This window comes from Orycteropus afer, unplaced genomic scaffold (genome assembly GCF_000298275.1).
Source record: "Orycteropus afer afer isolate SDZICR_OR568_19922 unplaced genomic scaffold, OryAfe1.0 scaffold00054, whole genome shotgun sequence".
NCBI classification, from domain to species: domain Eukaryota; kingdom Metazoa; phylum Chordata; class Mammalia; order Tubulidentata; family Orycteropodidae; genus Orycteropus; species Orycteropus afer.
In genome coordinates, this window is record NW_006921641.1 from 4,941,602 (window position 1) to 4,962,668 (window position 21,067).

General features: G+C 41.3%; 1 protein-coding gene across 1 annotated transcript in view; it reads left to right on the forward strand.

The window, feature by feature from the left end:
- The first annotated feature begins 4,956 nt into the window (after window positions 1-4,956).
- SRD5A2 (steroid 5 alpha-reductase 2) overlaps window positions 4,957-21,067 on the forward strand; it is a 77,089-nt gene continuing 60,978 nt past the window's right edge. Inside the window, exon 1 of the mRNA XM_007938804.1 lies at window positions 4,957-5,237. Within this exon, the coding sequence (XP_007936995.1) occupies window positions 4,957-5,237 (281 nt within the window). The remainder of the gene's footprint in view (window positions 5,238-21,067) is intronic.

Below are 21,067 nucleotides of genomic sequence, written 5' to 3' on the forward strand. Positions count from 1 at the left end.
TCTGTATCCTGCTCCCTTGTTTCTACCACTTTATCCTTCTTCTTTGTGTGGACTGTGATGGTCTGTTGTCTCCGAGGCATCATGGTGTTGTTGTATTTAGATCTCTGTTAAGTGTTTGTGAAGAGCAGCCTGGGGTGATTTAAGCTCCTCCTGGTGGTTTTTTATCATTGGCCTGTTGATGGAGAAGAAGGAAATCACTCTCATTCAGTAAGTGAAGTTGCAGGAGGTGTGGGTGTATTTGTGTCTTATGGGGATTGTTGTTGTCTCCCACTCAGTGAGATAAAAATTACAATTGGATAATGATCAAAAAACTAAAAGCACATGGACAAAAAATACACCATTTAATTACACAAGAATAGTAACCAGAAAAAGAAGAAGAAAAAAACAAGAAAACCTGCAATATCTGGGGATAGGGCACTAAGAGAAAAAAGGTAGTAAGGAGAATAATGAAAAAAAAAAAATCAGAAAAATGCAAAAAGAAAAACAAGGAACAGGGTTAACCACAAGAAAAAAGGGGGGAAACGTGAATTAAAAAAAAAAAAATTTCAACCAGGAACAGGCAAAAGAAAAAAAATTGAAAACTAGGACCTGGGAGGGGAAGAATAAGAATAATAGTGAAAAGGACAAAAGTATTAATAATAATAGTTGTTTAAACACAGACAAATACAAGCAAACTAATCACCAGAAAAAAGAAAGGAAAAAAAGAAAAAGAAAAAGAAAATTAAATAAAAAAAGAGAAAAAAATCGGTGGAGGACAGGGCAGGGCACCCTGACTCTGTCTGAGCACACAGATAGTGATGGAGTCCCTTTGGGCCCACAAGTTAGGTGGGAGTGGGGAATGGCCCGACCTCCTTTCACCAAGTGGCTGTGGGGTATTAGAGTAACAAGGGGAATGTCGCACCTTTTCTGTCTTGTTGGTCCTGAGTGTCCTCGGGGTTTCTGGCAAGCAGAACCTGTTCTTAAGCCCCTGGAATCTGGGAGAGTGCTGTCTCTTTAAATATCCAAAACGGTCAGCCTGCTTGTGAAAATTCAAAATGGCAGCGTCCTCCAGACAGGCAAAAGTCCACAACTCAGCCTGTGTTTCTCTTTACCTTCTCTGTTTATTCCCCAGCCACCAGAGCAGTCCTCCAAGCAGTCCCTGGCTAGTAGGGTTGACGTTTAGGTTAATTCTTAGGTCTTACCACCACTTGGCACTCTCAAAGGTGTCTGTGCTGTGCCATCAGGATTGCTCAGGATTGCTGCCAGACCATAGCTCCATCTGTCTCCTTTTTTGATATTTTTATGCAAATTCTTTGGCTAATTGGGGTTTAGTTCACTTCTATAGCCTTCCCTTTAAGGCTCAGGGGTCCAGGATTATCTTCTGTGTCTGTGTTAATTGGTGTCCCTTTTCCTTTTTGAAGAGGGTCTGTTCAGTCTTTCTCCCTAGTCCGCCATTTTACCGGCATTCTAAACCATTGACTTTTAAAGTGATTTGTCAAACACCAAGAGCTAACTGACACAAGAGTGGAAAAAATATAATGAGAATTGTTATGGATTGAATTGTGTCTCCAAAAACATTATACCGAAATCCTAACTTCTGTGTGGTAAGTATTACCCTATGTGGAAATAGGGATTTTCTATTGTTATGTCAATGATACAAGATTAGGGTGGTCCTAATAATCCTTTCTGAGTGGTCTCTTATAAAAAGTTCAAAATAGAGACAGACACAGGGGAAGACAGATGTCATATGAAGGTACATCACAAGCAGGCAAAGAATGGCAAGAAATGCCTGGGGCTACAGAAACAAAAAGAGACAAAGATCTTTTCCTAGAGCCCAGAGAGAGCCCAGCCCTGCTGATGTCCTTAACTCAGACTCATGTAAAAAAAAAAAAAAAAAATTCCTTTTCTTTAAAGCCACTCTCACTTGTGGGTTTTCATTACAGCAGTACTAGGAAACTAAGACAAGGACAAAATCTGGCAAAGTTAGAAGGAAGGAGATGAAGGTATTGAGATGGGAGAAATTTCATTAAAAGTTATTTCATTCGCTGGCTTTGAAGTTTCTCACCGCTTGTTCTCTTGATGCCAGATAGCATCATGTAATCTATAGTGTCCTAAGAGTCTATAAGCAAGCTTCTCAGGGGCTTATGACTATTAAGAGAATAGGTAATAACACAGGAACACAGAAGGGGGATTTGAGTGTGGGTAGAGTGGAGGGGAAGAAAAATGGGTTCAGTTTTGGGTAGGTTTGAGTTTAAGGTCTTTGAAGGCACACAAGTGAAAATGTCCAGTAGGGAGAAAGTGCAGATATGAAGCACAAGTTTGGGATGTAGATCCAGATTTGGGCATCCCCCACAAGCAAAGTGTAACTGAAGATGTTGAGACTGAACTTGCAAGTTAACTGAAAAAATTCATTACCAACAAGTCAATTCTGACTCATAGTAACCCATTAGTTTGGAGTAGAACCATAGATTTTCCAAGGCTGTAAACTATATGGAAGCAGATTGCCACAATTTTCTCCCACAGAACCGCTGGGAGGTTGGAATGACCTTTCAGTTAGTAGCTACATGCTTAACCACTGCATCACCAGGGCACCTTCTTGCAAGGTAAGGCCAAGTAAAAATAGCATGATGCACTGTGCTGGCTAATACCTTGTGATTCTGTGAAAAAATGCTTCAGTCTATGTGAGTGAAAATTATGTAGTGATCAATTAAAAACTGAAACATGATTACCACTTAATTTTTAATGGAATAGGAATATGATAAATACCTCTTGGTCAGCAAGCAATAGATGCCTGGTAGCACTAAAGCATCACCATAAACACCCCATGTGTCTCAGAAGCCTGGAAATGTCTCCAAACTAGAGTAGATGGTGGAATGTCTTTCATTAAACAGCGTTATGACAGGGCAGGAGTGAATGGGAAAATACCGAGTTGGATTCCTGAGAGGCAGTAAGTTGAAACTAAGGGGAAAGGATGAAGAAAGTGCCAAAGGAGCCCCTGCTGGGAGAGAACAGTGAATCTGAAGTGCAAACCAGAGGAGAAAATTAAGAGGGATAAAATTATCAAGGACTGCAGGACAAGAAAGTGAGGTGGAAGAGGGAGGAAGACAGCAGGTAGGAAGAAAAGGTCAACCAGGAAAGAAGAAAACAGGTCAAAGGAAGAAGGGAGGGAGAAAGAAGGTGCAAAAAACAGAGGAGGAGAGCAGCCAAGGGTGTCTAGATCAGATAAGATAAGATATAGAAAATGAACTGGATAAGAATGAGGCAGCCAAAAACACTGCCACTGAGTCAATTTGACTCATAGCAACCAACATTGGGTTTCCAAGGCTGTAAATATTTACCAAAGTAGATTGCCTCATCTTTCTCCTACGGAGCAGCTGGTGGGCTTGAAACGCGGACCTTCTGGTTAGCAGTCAACTCCCTTACTCACTATACCACCAGAGCTCCATGTGGAGGGTGCTGAGGGGGACAAATAGAGGGAAGAGAAAGAACCACATCTGTACGTTCCAGAGTCGGAGAGAAGTTCAGATCACAGTGATGTCTTTAATGCCATTTGGAAGTGGGCTCATCTGCTTAAGACCTTGGAGAGGGGGTCCAGTCGGAGAAGACTCAGACTTCAGCCTCAGTATGAGCCAGCTCCGGGGATCCTGGAGGTAGGAGAGGCTAGGCAGACTGACAGCATTATTGCAGATGGCCCCAATCCGTGTGCTTGCGCTCAGCGCAGCCGACGAGCTCTTTAACCCAGGCCGGGGGGTCCCCCGACTCACGCTGGGATAAGGAGGAAATTAGGGCCAGGGGAAAGGCTGTGGGGAACAGAGCTGGCTCTGAGACTGAGTGGCAAGGAATGTGCCCACCCAGTGCAGAGGGGCTGGCTGATGTTGGAAGCGCCAGGATGCTGTCGGAGGGTGGTAAGAGAAATGTAGGGTTTGGTGGGGGAGGGCAGGGAGCAATGTTGCATTACCCAATAAGCAAGGTAAGCACTAAGTTACCTACCTGTGCTTACTTACTAATCTGCAGTGAACAATTTCACATTCTTCATTACATCAAAGATTCTGCTTCTAGGTGTGTCTCTCAACCCCACAGCATTTTCCTACAAAGTCAAAGCCTCTTTGCTGTTTCTCAGAAGGAAGATGGGGCAAACTACTTCCAGTGTAATATTGCCTCGGAAACCCAAGAAGGGGTCGGTATGAGTCGCATCTTACTCAAGGGCAGTGAGTTTTTTTTTTTCCCCCTTCAAGTTTACAATCCCTGACAGGGAAGGAGTACGGAGTAAGTAAGGTAAGTATTGGCTTACTTGTGCTCACTTATTAATCTGTAGTAAAGTTTCATATGGGTTTCACCACATCTTTGATCTGGTGAAAAAATATGAAACTGTCCACTACAGATAAACAAGTAAGCACAAGGAAACTCGTCCTTGCCTTCCTTATTGGGGAATCTGCTCCTGTAAGTGAGGTGAGCAAGAAAATTGGAGGGGTGGAGAGATCTTGACTTGGGGTGGTTCCAAGGGTGGGGGCTGCGTGGCGACTTTGTAGGGAACGCTTGTTGTGGAAGAACAACCGCATCTAAATGTGGTTGTATCCTGCTGTTTTAGTGCCAGAAGTTGTAGCATCAAAGGCTATTGTGCAAGAAACAAGTCACCTACAGGCATCCTAAGAGGGAGAACCAGTGGAAGGCGGGGCACAGGGTGGCAAGGGGAGGCGGGGGTATGGGCTGGTTGAAAGCATGTGGACTCGGACTCGTTTTTGGCACCTGACAGCTCTCATCTTCCCCTTTGCCCCGGCTACCTCCTGAAGCGCCATCCATACGTAAGGGACATCGCCGCAGGACTGGCAGAGCCAAGGTGGGAGGTAGGATGGAGGGGCGGGAGCCAAGATCCAAGAGGCGGACAAGGGGTGGTGTCTTGTGCTCCATAAAGGGGCTGTAGGGCCGTGATCTCCTCAGCGCGGGTGGCAGCCACCGGCGGAGAGCAAGCACAGCACGATGCTGTTTGGGTGCCAACAGAACCCTGTGCTGGCAGGCAGCGCCTCTTTGGCCGCCCTGGGGGTAGTGGTCCTGTACTTCGGCCAGCCCGCGGGCTATGGGAAGTACTCGGAGAGTCTGTTGCCGGTGGGTGCACGCCTGCCGGCCCGCGCTGCCTGGTTCCTGCAGGAGCTGCCTTCGTTTGTGGTGCCCGTGGGAATCCTCGCCCAGCAGCCTTCCTCTCTCTTCGGCACGCCTGGGACGGTGCTCCTGGGCTTCTTCTGTGCGCATTACTTCCACAGGTAGAGCTTTCCTCAGTACGCGGAGCGAGCCGCACTGCCGGCTCCAGATGCTGGCGTCCAGGAGCGCGGCGCGCACTCAGGGAGCGAGGAGGGTGCAGCGATCGCAGCTGCGAAGTGCGCGGCTCTGGGGCTCGCTGCGAGCACCTGGCGGGTGCCGGGGTGGGCGCGGGACGCTGGCAGGTCCGGAAGCGGCCACCCAGCAAACGCCACCTTACTCCCCCGGGCCCGCGCACCTCCCAGGCGTGCTCCAAATCATCTACTCCAGGGGAAGAGGCCAAGCCGGAGCGGGAGACGAGCTTCAAAGCTCAAGTTGGGCAGCACTATCAGCCGGGATGGGAGCTCTGGTAGCATAGAGGCTAAGGCACTTGACTGCTAACCAGAAGGCTGGCGGTTCAAACCCACCAGCCACTCCTCGGAAGGAAGGTTGGGCAATCCTACTTCCGTAGTGATACTGCCTCGGAAACCCAAGGAGGGGTCGCTATGAGTCAGGGCTGACTCCACGGCACATAACAACAACATCAGCCGGGATTGTCTCCTCTGTGACTCCGCGCAGTTCACTGTTACCTGTGGTCTCAAGCCCCCGCCTTCTTTTTCTTCCTTCGCCTTTCCCTTGCAGGCTGGGAACAGCCTGATTCCGGGATCTTGGGAAAGTCTGAGTGCTGGCAACTCTTGCACGAAACTCAACTCAGACAGAGGGACTGATCAACTTAATCCTTGCGAATCTAAGGAGGGAGGTGGGTAGAGCCCAGACTAGGACTCCGACCTGGGAAAAGAGAAGGTGATGGGAGCACCTCCCCGCCCCTCAGCCAGGGCCTCCCTTCTCAGAGCCTGCCCACACAGCCGGAACTCATCACCAATTCATCTACCTTTCCAGTTCCCCTGGATTTGAATTGTGAGGGGGTCACAGTTAACTAAGAGCTCCATTGTTCTTCTAAACTAAAAATCTCAATTTCGGTAAACCTATGCCTTTGGTCGGGAGCTCTGGTGGCGTAGTGCCTAAGGCATTTGACTGCTAAACAGAAGGCTGGCGATTCAAACCCATCAGCCACTCCTGGGAAGGCAGGTTGGGCAATCTACTTCTGTAGTGATACCACCTCTGAAACCCAAAGAGGGGTCGCTATGAGTCGATCCTGCTCCCAGGCAGTGAGTGGTTTTTTTTTTTTTTTTTTTTTTTTTTCTTTTGGTGCCTTTGGTCTGGGAAGCAAAGACAGGAAGGATACCAAGAGATATCAGAATTTGGAGAATGATTGCAAAATCCCAATAAAGACTCACAACGAGAAGAGGGAAGGGAACATTTTATTAAGTTGCCTGCCATGCTCAATCATTAGCATCTATTTTCTCATTTAGCTCCAATTTTAACCTTGTAAGATATGTATATATTACGCCCACTTTATAGACCAAGAACCTGAGACTGAGTGAGGTTATGTGACTGAATGAAGAGGATACAGCTAGTCAGTGCCTGGCAAGATTCAATACAAGGCTGTGCCCCTCTGGGGTTCTAGTCCTTTTCACTACATGAAGTAGGTAGATTCTCCATACAGAGAGAGAACAGAGCCTATTGAAAGAGAAAGGTTGAAATCCTGGTTTGGGCTCTACATACCTACCTCCTTAGATCCGAAAGGACTAAGTGATCAGTCCCTCTGTCTGAGCTGAGTTCCTCCAAGAGGTGTCAATGCTCAGACTTTACCAAGATCCCAGGAACAGAGCTCCCAAGGAGAGAACAGAGCCTGTTGAAAGAGAAAGATTGCCAAAACCAAACTAAAGGTGAACAGAAGCAGAGTATGTTGAGTACAGAATTTCTAGGGTCAAATGATTAAGAAAATTTAAATTAAAAATTAGGATGAAAACAACCATTGGAAGCCAAAAGACAATTTTCTTACTCACATCAGGGAAATCTGATGTCTCATTTTGGAAGAGAGAGGAAGTTAGAGACAAAAATTTCAAGGAGCTCTGGTGGTGCAATGGTTAAGGCATTTGCCTACTAACCAAAAGGTCAGAGTTTGAACCCACCAGCTGCTCTGGCAGAGAAAGATGTGGTAGTCTGTTTCTGTAAAGATTAACAATCTTGGAAAGGCTGTGGGCCAGTGCTACTCAGTCCTTTAGGGCCACTATGAGTCCAACTCCTCAGCAAAAGAGTTTTCCTAATCCCTTTTCATCATCTAACCAAAACCAAACCCAAACCCACAGCCATTCGACTTGTAGAGATCCTATAGGACAGAGTGGAACTGTCCCATAGGGTTTCCAAGTCTGTAAATCTTTACGGAAGCAGACTGCGTCATCTTTTTTCTTGCAGAGGGGCTGATGGCTTTGAACCTTCAACCTTTCGGTTAGCAGCTGAATGCTTTAACCAATGCACCACCAGAACCACTTTTTTTTTAAATTGCCTAGGTTGTCTTTATTGCTCAAGATTTAATATTATGCAATCGTAACTAAATTCTCATTCTTTATAAAAGATAAATATTGGCAAACAATAAGAACTAAAATTTCAGAAGTAGGTGCCTTTTCAACAGATATTTACTAAAAAACAATTTTGGACAACACGTAAGGCTAATTATCACCCACTTTATTTTACACATATTTATTTATTTATTTAGCTCTGATTTTATTTTATTTTTTGAAGTAAATAAATCTTTTTTTAAAATAAATATATATCTATTTTTACTGTTTATTGTGATTTGGATGAAGGTTTACAAAGCAAATCAGTTTTCCATTCAATAACTCATACACATTTGGTTTCATGTCATGTAATGCAATCTCCACAATGTAACATTGCTCATCCCACTTCCCCTCTGTGTTTCCTGCTTCCATTCCTCCTTCTTTCCTAACTCTTCCTACCTTCTGTTCTTGGTTCTCAGGCAGATGCTGATTTAGGTGGTGTAATTTGCACAGAAAGAAGGATCATGGGGTGCGTTAGAAGAGAGCAGCTCTTGATTTCACTGTTGTTGAGACAAGCCATTAGACAGAAAAATATAACTGTATCAAATAGCTCTTTTATTTTCAAATGAAGTACTGTGTGTTAGCACCATAAACCATATTTTATGAGGTCATTTTATCTTAAAACAATGATTAGTGTTTTTTGACAATCCTGTTAACCTAATTATTAGACTTGCTTTTACAACCAAAGGCACCTTGCACAATAAATTATGACCAGTACATTCAGAAATTACTCATAAAATGAGTGTCTACAGGCTATCTATCTTCAGGGGAAAATTTAAAAACATTAGTAAAGGGTATTGGGATTGATTCTGCCTGAGGGAAAATTGCCCACTGAAAGAACAACTCTGAGCTACTTGTTCCTGAGGCATCAGGACATGATGTTTGCTTACCTTTCTCCTTATTTGGTCTCTTTTTTTAAGGCCACTGGAGTATTGGATGTGATATCACTAATCAAGTAATAGGTATTAGGCCCTGTGCTAAGCATTCCACAGAATTACACATTAATCCTTGTACCAACCCATTTCGGTAGACACTATTATCACTCCCATTTTACAGGTGGGAAAATGGAGCAAGTAAAGGTTAAATAACTTGCCCAAATTCAGATAGCTGGGAAGTTGAGGAGTCAGGATTCTAATGCAGACAGTTGGCTATGATGATACATTGCGTTCTATTTGCTTTTGCTACCTCTTCCTTGCCTTTTAAAACTATATTTAGGCTTAAAATTATTTTTTATTATAAAAATAATGAACATTCACCAAAGAAGAAATGGAGAACACAAAAGCAGAAAAATGCCCATAATTTCAACACTGAAGTATATTAACTGTTAATGTTTTGGAATGTTTCCATGAAGTCTTTTCCTTTTCTTAATAGATGTTTTTGTGGATGCTTGCTATATAGAATCTACAGTTTTTTTGTTCTGCTTAATTGCTGTTGTTATCCACTGTGATCATGGCAACGCCATACAGAAGGGAACAAAACTGCTGCCTGGTCCTGTGCCATCCTCCTGAGCAGTTACAGTCGAACCATTGTGATCCATAGAGTTTTTCATTAGCTGATTTTTCAACAATAGGTTGCCAGGCCTTTCTTCCTACATTTTCTTAGCCTGGAAACTCCACTGAAACCTGTTCAGCATCCTAGCAACATGCAAGCCCCCACTGACAGATGGGTGGTGACTGACCATGATGTGCATTGGCTGGGAATCACACTCAGGTCTCTGGCATGGAACATAACATTATATCATAAGTATTTTCCCACTATACCGTAGAATCTTTGTCTATATCATTTTTTTAAAAAAATTATTTGAAGAGCTTGTTTTACATTCAACATTATGTGTACATTTAGTTTCACTCCCCACTCACCATGTCCAACCCCAACCCAATCTCCTCCCCTCCCTACCCTGTAACCCTCCACCCATGCCCTCATATTTATGCATTCCTGTTTGTCCTGTATTTCCTCAATTTGAATGTTGGTCCTCTGGTGCCCCATGGTCTATTGCTCAAAGGGATGCATTACCATAGATTATGTGGGTGTGTCATCCTGGGTTGAGTGGTCTGTGTGTACATCTTGTTAACTATTGAGCTGAGAGCCAGACCCTGGGAGTGAATTCTACCCCAGGCGCAGAATGTATTCCAGGGCCATAGTATTGGGGGTCTCATCAGACTTCATCACACCAGTAATTCTGGTCATTATTGAGGTTTTGGATTTTGTTCCATGTCTTTCTTCTCATTCTATCTAGGATCTCCAGATTTGATCCTTTCCTGAATGGTTGGCATTGGTGGCCAGGCACCATCTAGTTCTTCTGGTCTTGAGAACCATCGTGCTCTCAAGATTTGGAAGCTGACTGCTTCCAAATGCCCTTGCTTTTTGAATTCTTCTTCACTTCTGACACTAGGAGACCATTAGCTGCATCTTAGATGGCTGCTTGGAAGCTTTTAAGATCCCAGTCGCTACTCACCAATGTAGGATGTGGAGCAAGGCTTTTATGTATTTTGTTGTGCCAGTTGAGTCTGGCATCCCCCAGTACTATGGTCCTGAGATGGTAGATCTATTGGATCTCTCTCCCATAGTGTTTGGGTGACTGTGAGGGATTACTCTGTGTCTGTCTTCTATTGTTTCTGTAAGGACTGCAGGTATTGTGTATCACAGGTGTCTGTGCAAGATTAGCCTCAGCTGAATCTATCCTTGGTCTAGAGTATACTCCTGTTCACTGACCCCCATCTGATCCTTTCAGGAGTTTATGTGTTTTATCTGTAGCCTGGTGTTTGGTGTTAATGGTGATGCAGTATTGTGGACACATTGGTTGGTATTAGCATAAGTCGTCTATCTCTTATGTGCACAATTCAGTGTCTTCCCATTTCCCAATGTTATCACAGTGGTCACAAAGTCTTTCCATATATCCCTACCTTTACCCACATCACCATGTGGGCCCCAACCAGCCTGAAATCAATCCCACCCCTTCCCTCCCCATCCCAGTAACCTACAAAGTGAATTCCCTTTCCCAAGCAAACCCTTCTTTGTCTTTTTACAGTAATGGACTGATACAGTACTTGTCTTTCTGTGATCGACTTATTTCACTCAGCATAATGTCCTCCATGTTCATCCACGTTGTGAGATGATTTGTGTATCTCTCATTGTTCTTTAATGTGGCATAGTATTCCATTGTGTGCATATACCGTAATTTGCTTATCAACTCATCCGTTGATGGGCATTTAGGTTGTTTCCATCTCTTTGCTATAGTGAATTGTGCTGCGATGAACATAGGTGTACATATGTCTGTTTGTGTACTACTCTCACCTCTTTAGGATATATTCCTAGTAATAGAATTGCTGGGTCAAATGGTACTTCTATTTTCAGTTTTTAAGGAAACTCCATACTGTTTGTCACAATGGTTGTATCATTTTACAATCCCACCAGCAGTGCACAAGAGTTCCAATCTCTCTGCAACTTTGCCAGCATTTGTTATTTTCTGACCTATTGAACTTTGTTATTGCTGGGGTGAGATGATATCTCATTGTTCTGATTTGCATCTCTCTAATGAGCTCTGGTAGTGTAGTGCCTAAGGCACTTGACTGCTAACCAGAAGGCTGGCAGTTCAAATCCACCAGCCACTCCTCAGAAGGAAGATGGAGCAATCTACTTCCTTAGTGATACTGCCTTGGAAACCCAAGGAGGGGTCGCTATGAGTTGGGTCTGACTTGATGCACATAACAACAACAAATGATTAATGATTGTGAGCAATTTCTCATGTGCTTGTTGGCTACCTATATATCTCCTTTGGTGAAGTGTCTGTTCAAGTCTTTTGCCCATTTGTGAATTGGGTTATTTGTCTTTTTGGTGCTGAGGTGTTGAAGTTTCCTATAGATTTTGGAGATAAATACTTCATCATATATGTCATAGGTAAATATTTTCTCCCAATCTGTAGGTTCTCTTTTTTACCCTTTTGATGAAGTTTCTTGATGCTCACAAGAGTTTAATTTTTAAAAGGTCCCAGTCATCTAGCTTCTCTTCTACCTCCTGCACCTTCTGGGTTATGCTTGATAGTCTATTTATGCCATAAATTAGGGTTCTCAGATTTGCCCCTATTTTATCTTTGATGAATTTTATAGTTTTGGGTTTTACATTTAAGTCTTTGATCTAGCTTGAGTTTGTTTTTGTGTATGGGGTGAGGTATGGATCTTGTTTCATTATTTTGCAGGTGGATATCCAGTTTTCCCAGCACCATTTGTTAAAAAGGCTGTCTCTTCCCCATTTAAAGGGTTTTGGGCCTTTGTCAAAGATCAGTTGTCCATAGATAGATGGGTCTATATCTGGACTTTTGATTCTGTTCCATTGGTCTATCTGTCTATCATTGTACCAATACCATGCTGTTTTGACTACTGTGGCTGTGTAGTAAGTAGTTCTTAAGGTCCAGGAGTGTGAGACCTCCCACTTTGTTTTCTGAGGTCTCTTTCATTTCCATATGAAATTAGTAATTGATTTTTCCACATCCTTAAAAAATTTTGTTGAATCTGGATCAGGATTGCATTAAATGTATAGATTGCTTTAGGTAGTATTGACATTTTCACAATATTCAGTCTACCTATCCATGAACAAGGTAAATTCTTCCATATATGTAGTGCCCTTGTTGTCTCTTGTAGCAGTGTTTTATAGTTTTCTTTGTATAGGTCTTTTGTGTTTCTGGTGAAGTTTATTCCTAGATATTTTATCTTTCTAGTAGCTATTGTAAATGATATTGCTTCCCTTATTTATTTATGAGAGGAATCTTTGTTGCTGTAGAGGAATCCAACTGATTTTTGTATGTTGACCTTGTATCCTGCCAGTTTGCTGAACCTCTCTATTTGTCCCAGTAGGTTTTTTTTTTTTTTTTTTCACTGAGTCCCTTGGGTTTTCTATGTACAGGATCATATCATCTGCAAATAGAGATAGTTTTAGTTTTCTTTGCCAATTTATATGCCTTTTATTTCTCTTTCTTGCCTTATTGCCCTGACCAGGACTTCCAATACAATGTTAAATAGATGTGGTGATAGAAGGCATTCCTGTCTGGTTCCCATTTATAAGGGTAATGCCTTGAGTCTTTCTCCATTAATAATGATGTCAGCCATTGGCTTTGCATATATACCTTTACTATGTTGAGGAATTTCCCTTCTATCCCTATTTTGCCAAGAGTTCTGGACAGGAATGGATGTTGGATTTTATCTAATGCCTTTTCTACATCAATTGATATAATCATATGGCTCTTTTTTTTTGTTTTGTTTATGTGGTGGATTACATTGGTTGATACTCTGATGTTGAAACACCCTTGTAAACCTGGTATGAATCCCACTTGGTCTGGGTATATTAGTTTTTTGATATGTTGTTGGATTCTGTTGGCTAGGATTTTGTTAAAGATTTTTGCATCTATGTTCATGAGGGATATTGGTCTGTAGTTTTCCTTTCTAGTGTTGTCTTTCCCTGGTTTTGGTATTGGTGTTATGCTTGCTTCATAAAATGAGTTTGGGAGTATTCCATCTTTTTCTACGTTCTGGAATAGATTGAGTAGCATAGGTGTCAACTCTTCTCTGAATATTTAATAAAATTCTCCAGTGAAGCCATCAGGGCCAGGACTTTAATTTGTGGAAATTTTTTTTTATGACCTGTTCAATTTCTGCTATTGTTATAGGTCTGTTCAAGTATTCTATCTCTGAGTGGGATAGTTTTGGTAGGTTTTGTGATTCTAGAAACTTGTCCATCTCTTCTAGGTTCTCAAATCTGTTGGAGTACAATTTTTCATGATATTCTGTCAGTATCTTTTTTATTTCAGTTGGTTCTGTTGTGATGACACCCTTTTCATTTACAATTCTTGTGGTCTGGATCTTCTCTTTCTTTTCTTCTGTTAGATCTGCCAATGGTTTATCCATTTTATTAATCTTTTTGAAGAACCAGCTTTTTGTTTTGTTGATTTTTCTCTGTGGGTTTTTTTTTTTTTTTTCCTGTTTCATTTATTTCTGCTCTGATCTTTATTATTTCCTTGCTTCTATATACTGTAGGAGTCTTCTGTTGTTCTACTTCCAGTTGTTGGAGTTGATGAGTTAGAGTGTAGATTTTTTTCTTTCCTCTTTTTGGAGGTATGCATTTATTGCTGTAAACCGCCCTCTGAGGACTGCTTTTGGTGTGTCCCATAGGTTTTGGTATGATGTATCTTCATTTTCATTTGTTTCTAGGAATTTTTTTTTTATTTCAGTTTTTATCTATTCTGTTACCCAGTAGTTTTTGAGCAGTGAATTGTTCAGCTTACATATGTTTGATGTTTTTTCCTTGCTCTTCCTGTTATTAATTTCTAATTTTATAGCATTGTGGTCCAAGAAGATGATTTTCAGTATTTCAATGCTTTAGAATTTATTGAGACTTGTTTTATGTCTTAACATATGGTCTATTCTGCAGAAGGATCCATGTGCACTGGAGAAGAATGTGAATTGTGTTTTTGTTGGGTGAAATGCTCTGTATATGTCTATGAAGTCAAGTTGTTTGATTGTATTGTTGAGTTCTGTATCTTTGTTGAGTTTTTTTCTAGTTGACCTGTCCCTCTTTGAAAATGGTGTGTTAAAGTCTCCTACTACTATTGCAGAGTTGTCTATTGTCCCTTTCAATTCAGTTAATATTTGCTTCATGTATTTTGGAGCACTTTCATTGGGTGCATAAATATTTATTATCATAACGTCTTCTTTATCAATTGACTCTTTCAGCATCATATAATGCCCTTCTTTGTCTCTTATGATGTTTTTCACCTTAATGTCTATTTTATCAGAAGTTAATATTACCACTCCTGTTCTTTTTTGGTTACCATTGGCTTGGTATATATATTTTTTCAATTCCTTAACTTTTAATTTGTTTTTATCTTTGTGTCTAAGGTGGGTCTCTTGTAGGCAGCATATCAATGGGTCTTCTTTTCTTATCCAGTCTGCTATTCTCTTTCTCTTGATTGGTGCATTTAGTCCATTCACATTGAGTGTAATTAGTGATAGGTATGAATTGATTGCTGTCATTTTACTATGTTTTTTGTTGTGCTGTTGGTATTTCCTTGGTCCATATACTTTTCTGTGCTGAGTTCAGTTTGTTGCCTCACACTTCCTCTCTTTTCTTCTTTATTGTTGCTTTTGTGCTTATTAAACCCATATGTTTTCCATCCTTCAGGATTTGCTTAGGAGGATTGTTAATTTTCTCTGTGGCTACCTTGGAGTACATTCTTGTCTCTACATTTTTAGAACAGTGTGTTCTGTGAAGACGTTGTCCTGTTTTCCTCTCCATATGAAAGTTTGTATCTAGAAGTTTTATTTCCTCTAATAGATTAGTTGTGCTGATTGACTTCCTTGGTTTTTAGTGTATACTATTTTATGGGCTTATTTTGAGTTTCTATATTTCATTTGGTTTTAGTGTTGATGCCACATATCCTGATTTTGTTGATCTCTGTTGTAGGTTCTCTATTGGAAGGATGTGCTTAAGCATTTCTTATAGGGTTGGTCTGGTTTTCACAAAATGCCTTAATTACTATTTGTCTGAGAATGCCTTGATTTTGCCCTCATATTTGATGGGTAATTTGGCTGGATATAGGATTCTTGGTTGGAAGTTCTTTTCCTTCAGTGTTTTATATATGCCATCCCATTGCCTTCTTGCCTGCATGGTTTCTGCTGAGTAATTGGAGCTCAGCATAACTGTTTGATTATTATAAGTAATATTCCTTTTGTCCTGGGCAGCTCTCAAAATTTTTTCTTTGTCTTTGGTTTTGGAGAGTTTGATTATAATATACCTCAGTGTTTCTCTCTTGGCATCTATCTTGTGTGGAGTCCTATGAGCTTCTTGGACAAATATCTTTTCTTCCTTCATGATATGGGAGAAGTTTTCTGTTAGCAGGTCTTCCACAATTTTCTCAGTTGTTTTTTCACCTCTTCTTGTTCTGGAATTCCAATGAGTCTTATGGTTTTTTTTTTTTTTTTTTTTTTATGTCATCCCATATAATTCTTAAGTTCTCTTCATTTCTCTTAAATCTTTGATCTGAGTTTTCTTCATACAGGCTGATGTCCAGAGATTTGTCTTCTAGTTGGGATATGCGTTCTTCAGCCAGTTCTAGCCTACTTTTTGTGCTTCTACTGTATTGCATAATTCTGTAATTTTGGTATTCATCGTCTGGATTTCTAACTGCTGTTTTTGTATGAGTTCTGATTGTGCATTAATCTAGTTAATTTGTCCTTGAATGATTTTCCTGAGTTCTTCCAGGGAACTGTCTGTGTTTTCCTTGCTTCTGTTTGGGGTTTCCTTAGGGTCGTGTGAAGCTCTATAAACATATCTTCTAAATTCCTTCTCAGATAATTCTATTTCCTCCTCTTCCTCCATGTTTAATGAGACCTTTGTTTGTGGTTTTGCTTCTAATGCCTTGTCCTGTTTTTTTTTTTGTTGTTGTTTTGTTTGTTTGATTTGAGGTTGCCTGTTGTTTCCTAGACATTTTGAGATTGTCTTTAATTATTGGTTATGAATTGCTTTGTTTCTTCTTGGTTTTATGATTTAACATTTTGAAAAGGTGAAGCTGGTGTATTTTATTTTTTTAGTTATTAATTCAGGTGTGCTGGGTTGCATTGCAGTTTTCTTTGTGATGGTGGAATCACTGTGTGGAATGTGGATATGGGTTTCTGTTTGTCATAAAGAGGGTTTAGAATTTGAACCAGGAAGTATTATGGTAGCTGATTGTGGTTTCTTCTATTGGATGAGTGAGGTTATTGGCAGAGAAGGTGACAGTGGAAGAGAGGAAGAAGAAAAGCTCCCCATTGCTTCAGACAGTTTCTAGGGCTTTGAGTAGGCTGCTGCTGATGACATTTTACTGTTATTCACAGGCCCGCAGCTCCAGTTCAGCAAAAACTCTAGTTGTTAGGGGGTTGCCACTTTCCGCCAGGCTCAGACACATGCAAAAACCCTGCTCCCGAGGCCCCTCAGTGCCAAAAAGCCAACCCAAGACAATTGCTCAGCTCCGTGATCTGCTGCAGGAGTTCCTCTCTGGATCTGCCCATGCACAGCGCCAAAGATCCGCTTGGTTTCAGTGGCACTGGAGGCAGGACAGTGCCCAATAGTACCCTGTGGCCCCAATATTACTGACAAAGTCAAGTGCAGGCCTCTCAGTGCCACTAAGCTGATCCAAGCCTGATCAGTGATCAGCTGTAGGGGCACTTCCCCAGGCCCACCCTCTTGCAGCACCATGATGCACATTTTTGCACCTAAATTCTCTTTAGAGAGTTAAGGCTGTTTCCTTAGTCAGGATTCCTGGAAGTGGGTCAAAGGCTATGAGCACTTTCTGATGTCTTGATACATACCTGCTTTGAGGTTTTTGGAGTCATTTGACATCAAATTGCTTTTACTTTACTCTCTCCTGTGCATTGCTTTGACACAGAGGATAAGATGGAGGAACAGAACTCAGGAGGAAGGATGGCTCAATTTGGCTCGGGCCCTTTAGCAAAATGTCCTTTGGGAACTTTTCAGAATAGCAATATATGCCATCAGAGAGAAGTTAAAACTCATTGCACTTTTCTCAGTGAAAGGATGATATAGTAGAATGTAAAGTTCCAAGAGGGCAAGGGCTTTTGTTTAAGTTCTTTCATGGCTATATTCCCAGTGCCTAGAAAATGTGCTGGAACATAGTTGTCATTTACTAAACTTTGGTGTTGTTGTTATGTGCCGTCTAGTCAGATCTGACTTATAGTGATCCCTCCTTTGGTTTCTGAGGTGCTATCACTATGAAAGTAGATTGTCCCATCTTCCTTCTGAGGAGTGGCTGGTGGGTTTGAACCACCAACCTTCTGGTTAGCAGTCAAATGCCTTAGGCACTATGCTACCAGAGCTCCTGTAGCATCAATACAGGCAGTTAGAATTAATGGGTAAGTCTGATCATGAGGGGTGCAGGACTGAGCAGCATTTTGTTCCATTGTACGTGGGATCACCATGAGTTTGGAGCTGACTCCACGGCAGCTGACAACAACAATGATAGAGATTACTTAGGAGTCATGATTGCTGAGGTTGCATAGCTATGCCAACTCGAATAGTTCGCTTCCCTTCAAAATCTATTGTTGTGGATGTTTGAATTGTTCACTCACATGAAAATGCCATCTAAGCATGTAGCTTAATCCTACGGCCAAAGTTATTTGAAGTCAGAGTTTTTTCACCTCTTGCTGACCTTGATCACAGCCCTGCACTGGTTCTTTGGGCCCACTCTCTGATTGATTTTTAGCTTTTCACGAAGACTTGCTGCTGGATGCCACCAATGATTGTGGAAGCCAAAGGCTTTTTCAAAACTAAGATGCTACTTTGACAATGGGATACAAATAAAAAAACAAATATGTTTTCCAAAACTTGTGAAAAATTGTCATGCACTGTGTGTGTCCATGAAATGCATCCAGGAAAAGTGTGATGCACTCATTACAGTCTGAATTTAGAAGAATTTTTCCTGGAGTTTAGATTCTGAAAAAGAAGACATTTTCCTCATCACCTGAATGAAATAGGGCACTTTTTTGCTTTACTGGTCAATTCATTAGCCACTAGTATAAATTCCTCCATATACTTTTAAGTTTCAGGTCAGGCATCACTTCCTCCAAGAAGCCTTCACTGACTGCCTTCTCCTCTGTAAAACCCAGGTATGATTCCATTCCTTGAATTTTCATAGTTGCCTTGTGGCCTTCCATGAGGGACTTCACCCACTGGATCATAATGATCTGTTCTAAGGAAACTTGGACTTCATTGGACCAGCCCCTTCATTTTACAGAAGCAAATCACAAAGAGGTTGACTCAGTTAGGGGCAAAGCCAGAACTGAAACTCAAGTCTACTGATAAGCCCTTGCCAATGCTTCTCCTATCTCATAAGGGGTACAGATGTCTCAAGCATTCAGAAGTAATCAACCCTCACTAAGAAAACTACTCATTGGCTGAGAATCAAAATGACAATTAATACTGATTTTGGAAACATCTAGACAAATCTCTTCTTACAGATTAGAAAGAGAATCTTAGACAGGATAAGTAACATTCTTGTGGTCACTTAATCATGTGGTAAGGATGTGCATGAGGCAAAATTTTGATAAATTAAGACTAACTGAAGATTAAAAAAAAAAAAAGACCCCCCCCCAAAAAAAAAAAAACAAAACAAAACCAGACTTACTGGTCTGATAGAGACTGGTGGACCCCTGAGCCAATGACTCTTCGATCTTGGAACTGAACACACCCTCAGGGATCACTTTCAGCCAAACAATAGACAGACATATACAGTGAATAATAATACCTGTGAGGAACATAATTCTCAGAACAATCAACCACATGGGGACAAAAGAGCAGCATTTGCTCAAAAACAAAGCTCAGAATATGGAAGGGACAGGAAAGAAGGATGACTTGAAATGGGCAACCCAGGGGAGAAGTGGCAAGAGTGCTATTACATTGAGGGGAATGCAACTATTGTCACAAAACAAAAAGTGTATACATTGTTGAAAGGAAAACTAATTTTCTCTATGAAAATTCATCCAACCATAATAAAATTAGTTAATTAACTGAAGGATTTTTTTTTAGAATGGAAATCAATAAATTTTTTCTGCAGAAAGCCCAATAGGTAATATTTTAGGCTTTACAGCCTTATAGTCTCTGTTGCAACTATTCAACTCTGCTGTTGTAGTGTGAAAGCAGCTACAGACAATATGTTAACAAATGAATGTGTTTGTATTCCAATAAAACTTTATTTACAGAAACAGGCTATGGGCTGCATATGACTGTGAGCTGTAGTTTGCTAACCCTTAACTTAGAAAACTGTGGCTGATATAGTTTTATATTTAGTATCCTGGTAATTCTGTAATAAAAATTTATGTTAAATTTTATAGCATAGCAATGGGTATACTTTAGAAAATTTCTGTTATGTTCTGGCAAGGACCTGTTAGTAAACATCGTTTTATGAAAAGTCTTGTGTTACAAGTCCTTTATTTGAACCATATAGGAAATAGTAGAAGTCTTAGAGTTTACATTCTAAAGTGGATGACATCATAAACACATCTGAAAAATATATAGCTTTGTTTGCCAAAAATGTAAACAAGCTCTTGAAATGACCATTTCACTTTTACCACATTGAAGAAAAACTTCTGCTCACTTTTAATTTAATTTAATACCAGTTAAAAAGAAAAAAAAAGGTAAGGACACAGGGATCCAAATTGACGATATGACATGTATGAAGTCACATAAGAAGGAAGGGGGTGATCAGGGTTTGAACCTAGGTCTTCTGATTCTTTAGTCAGACTCCTACATGCTCAGAGCTATGCTAGGTCCTATGGGAGATAGAAAAGAAGGACAATACCTGAGGCTTGCCTTCCAGGAAGAAAGTAGGAAAGAATCATCATTGTCTGCCTGTCACTCTAATATGACAGTTGAGTGATGGCAATGTTAGTCTGAAAAGCCTGGAGCAGATGAGAAAATAAATACAAATTCTGGGGCATGTGGGCTTGAGGAATACTACAGCCATGCAGCTGATACACTGATGCCTGTCTGTGTTTGAGAGTGCATGGGAAGAACTGTGCTGGGATAGAAGGCAGATGACACGCCATGGTGGGGCTTGAAGGGGTGCCAATAAATGACACGTGAGTTAGAAAGACCTAACCCAAGTTCAGAAACAGGTGAGAAATGGAAACAGGAATCAGGAAAATGGAAGTTACCATTCCTATCCATAGTAAAGCTGGTTTGGAGTGGGCCTCCCAATACTGTATCTCAAAAATACTCAGCAACAAGCATGGCCGTACAACCACAGGTCATTCTTAATGGTGCCTCTTCTGGAAAGAAAGCAGAATGAGAAAAAGGCTGAGAGGTACATATCCTTTGGGAGGTGCTGCTCTTAAATGTATCAATCATGTATTCCACATTACTCTGGGAATGAATGGGTGAGGAACCCCAGAAAGGCCAAGGAGAACACTCTAATGGAGGTCCCTGAACAACCCAGAGGGGCAACACAGACTCGACGGCACATAACAACAACAACAATAGAATACAAATTGTCAACCTAGTGATTTTCACGAAGCCTGGCAACTAGATTCTAGAACTTTGGGCGCTTCCCATTCTGCTTTTTAAATCCTTGCCATGGTAGCGTAGTGCCAAAGGCACTTGACTGCTAACCAGAAGGCTAGTGGTTCAAATCCACCATCCACTCCTCGGAAGGAAGAAGGGGCAATCTACTTCCATAGTGATTTGTTGTTGTTGTTGTTAAGTGCCGTGGAGTCGTTTCCGACTCATAGTGACCCCATGCACAGCAGAACGAAACACTGCCTGATCCCGTGCCAGCCCCACAATCCCTGCTATGCTTGAGCCCATCATCACAGCCACCGTATCAATCCATCTCGTTGAAGGCCTCCCCATCTTTC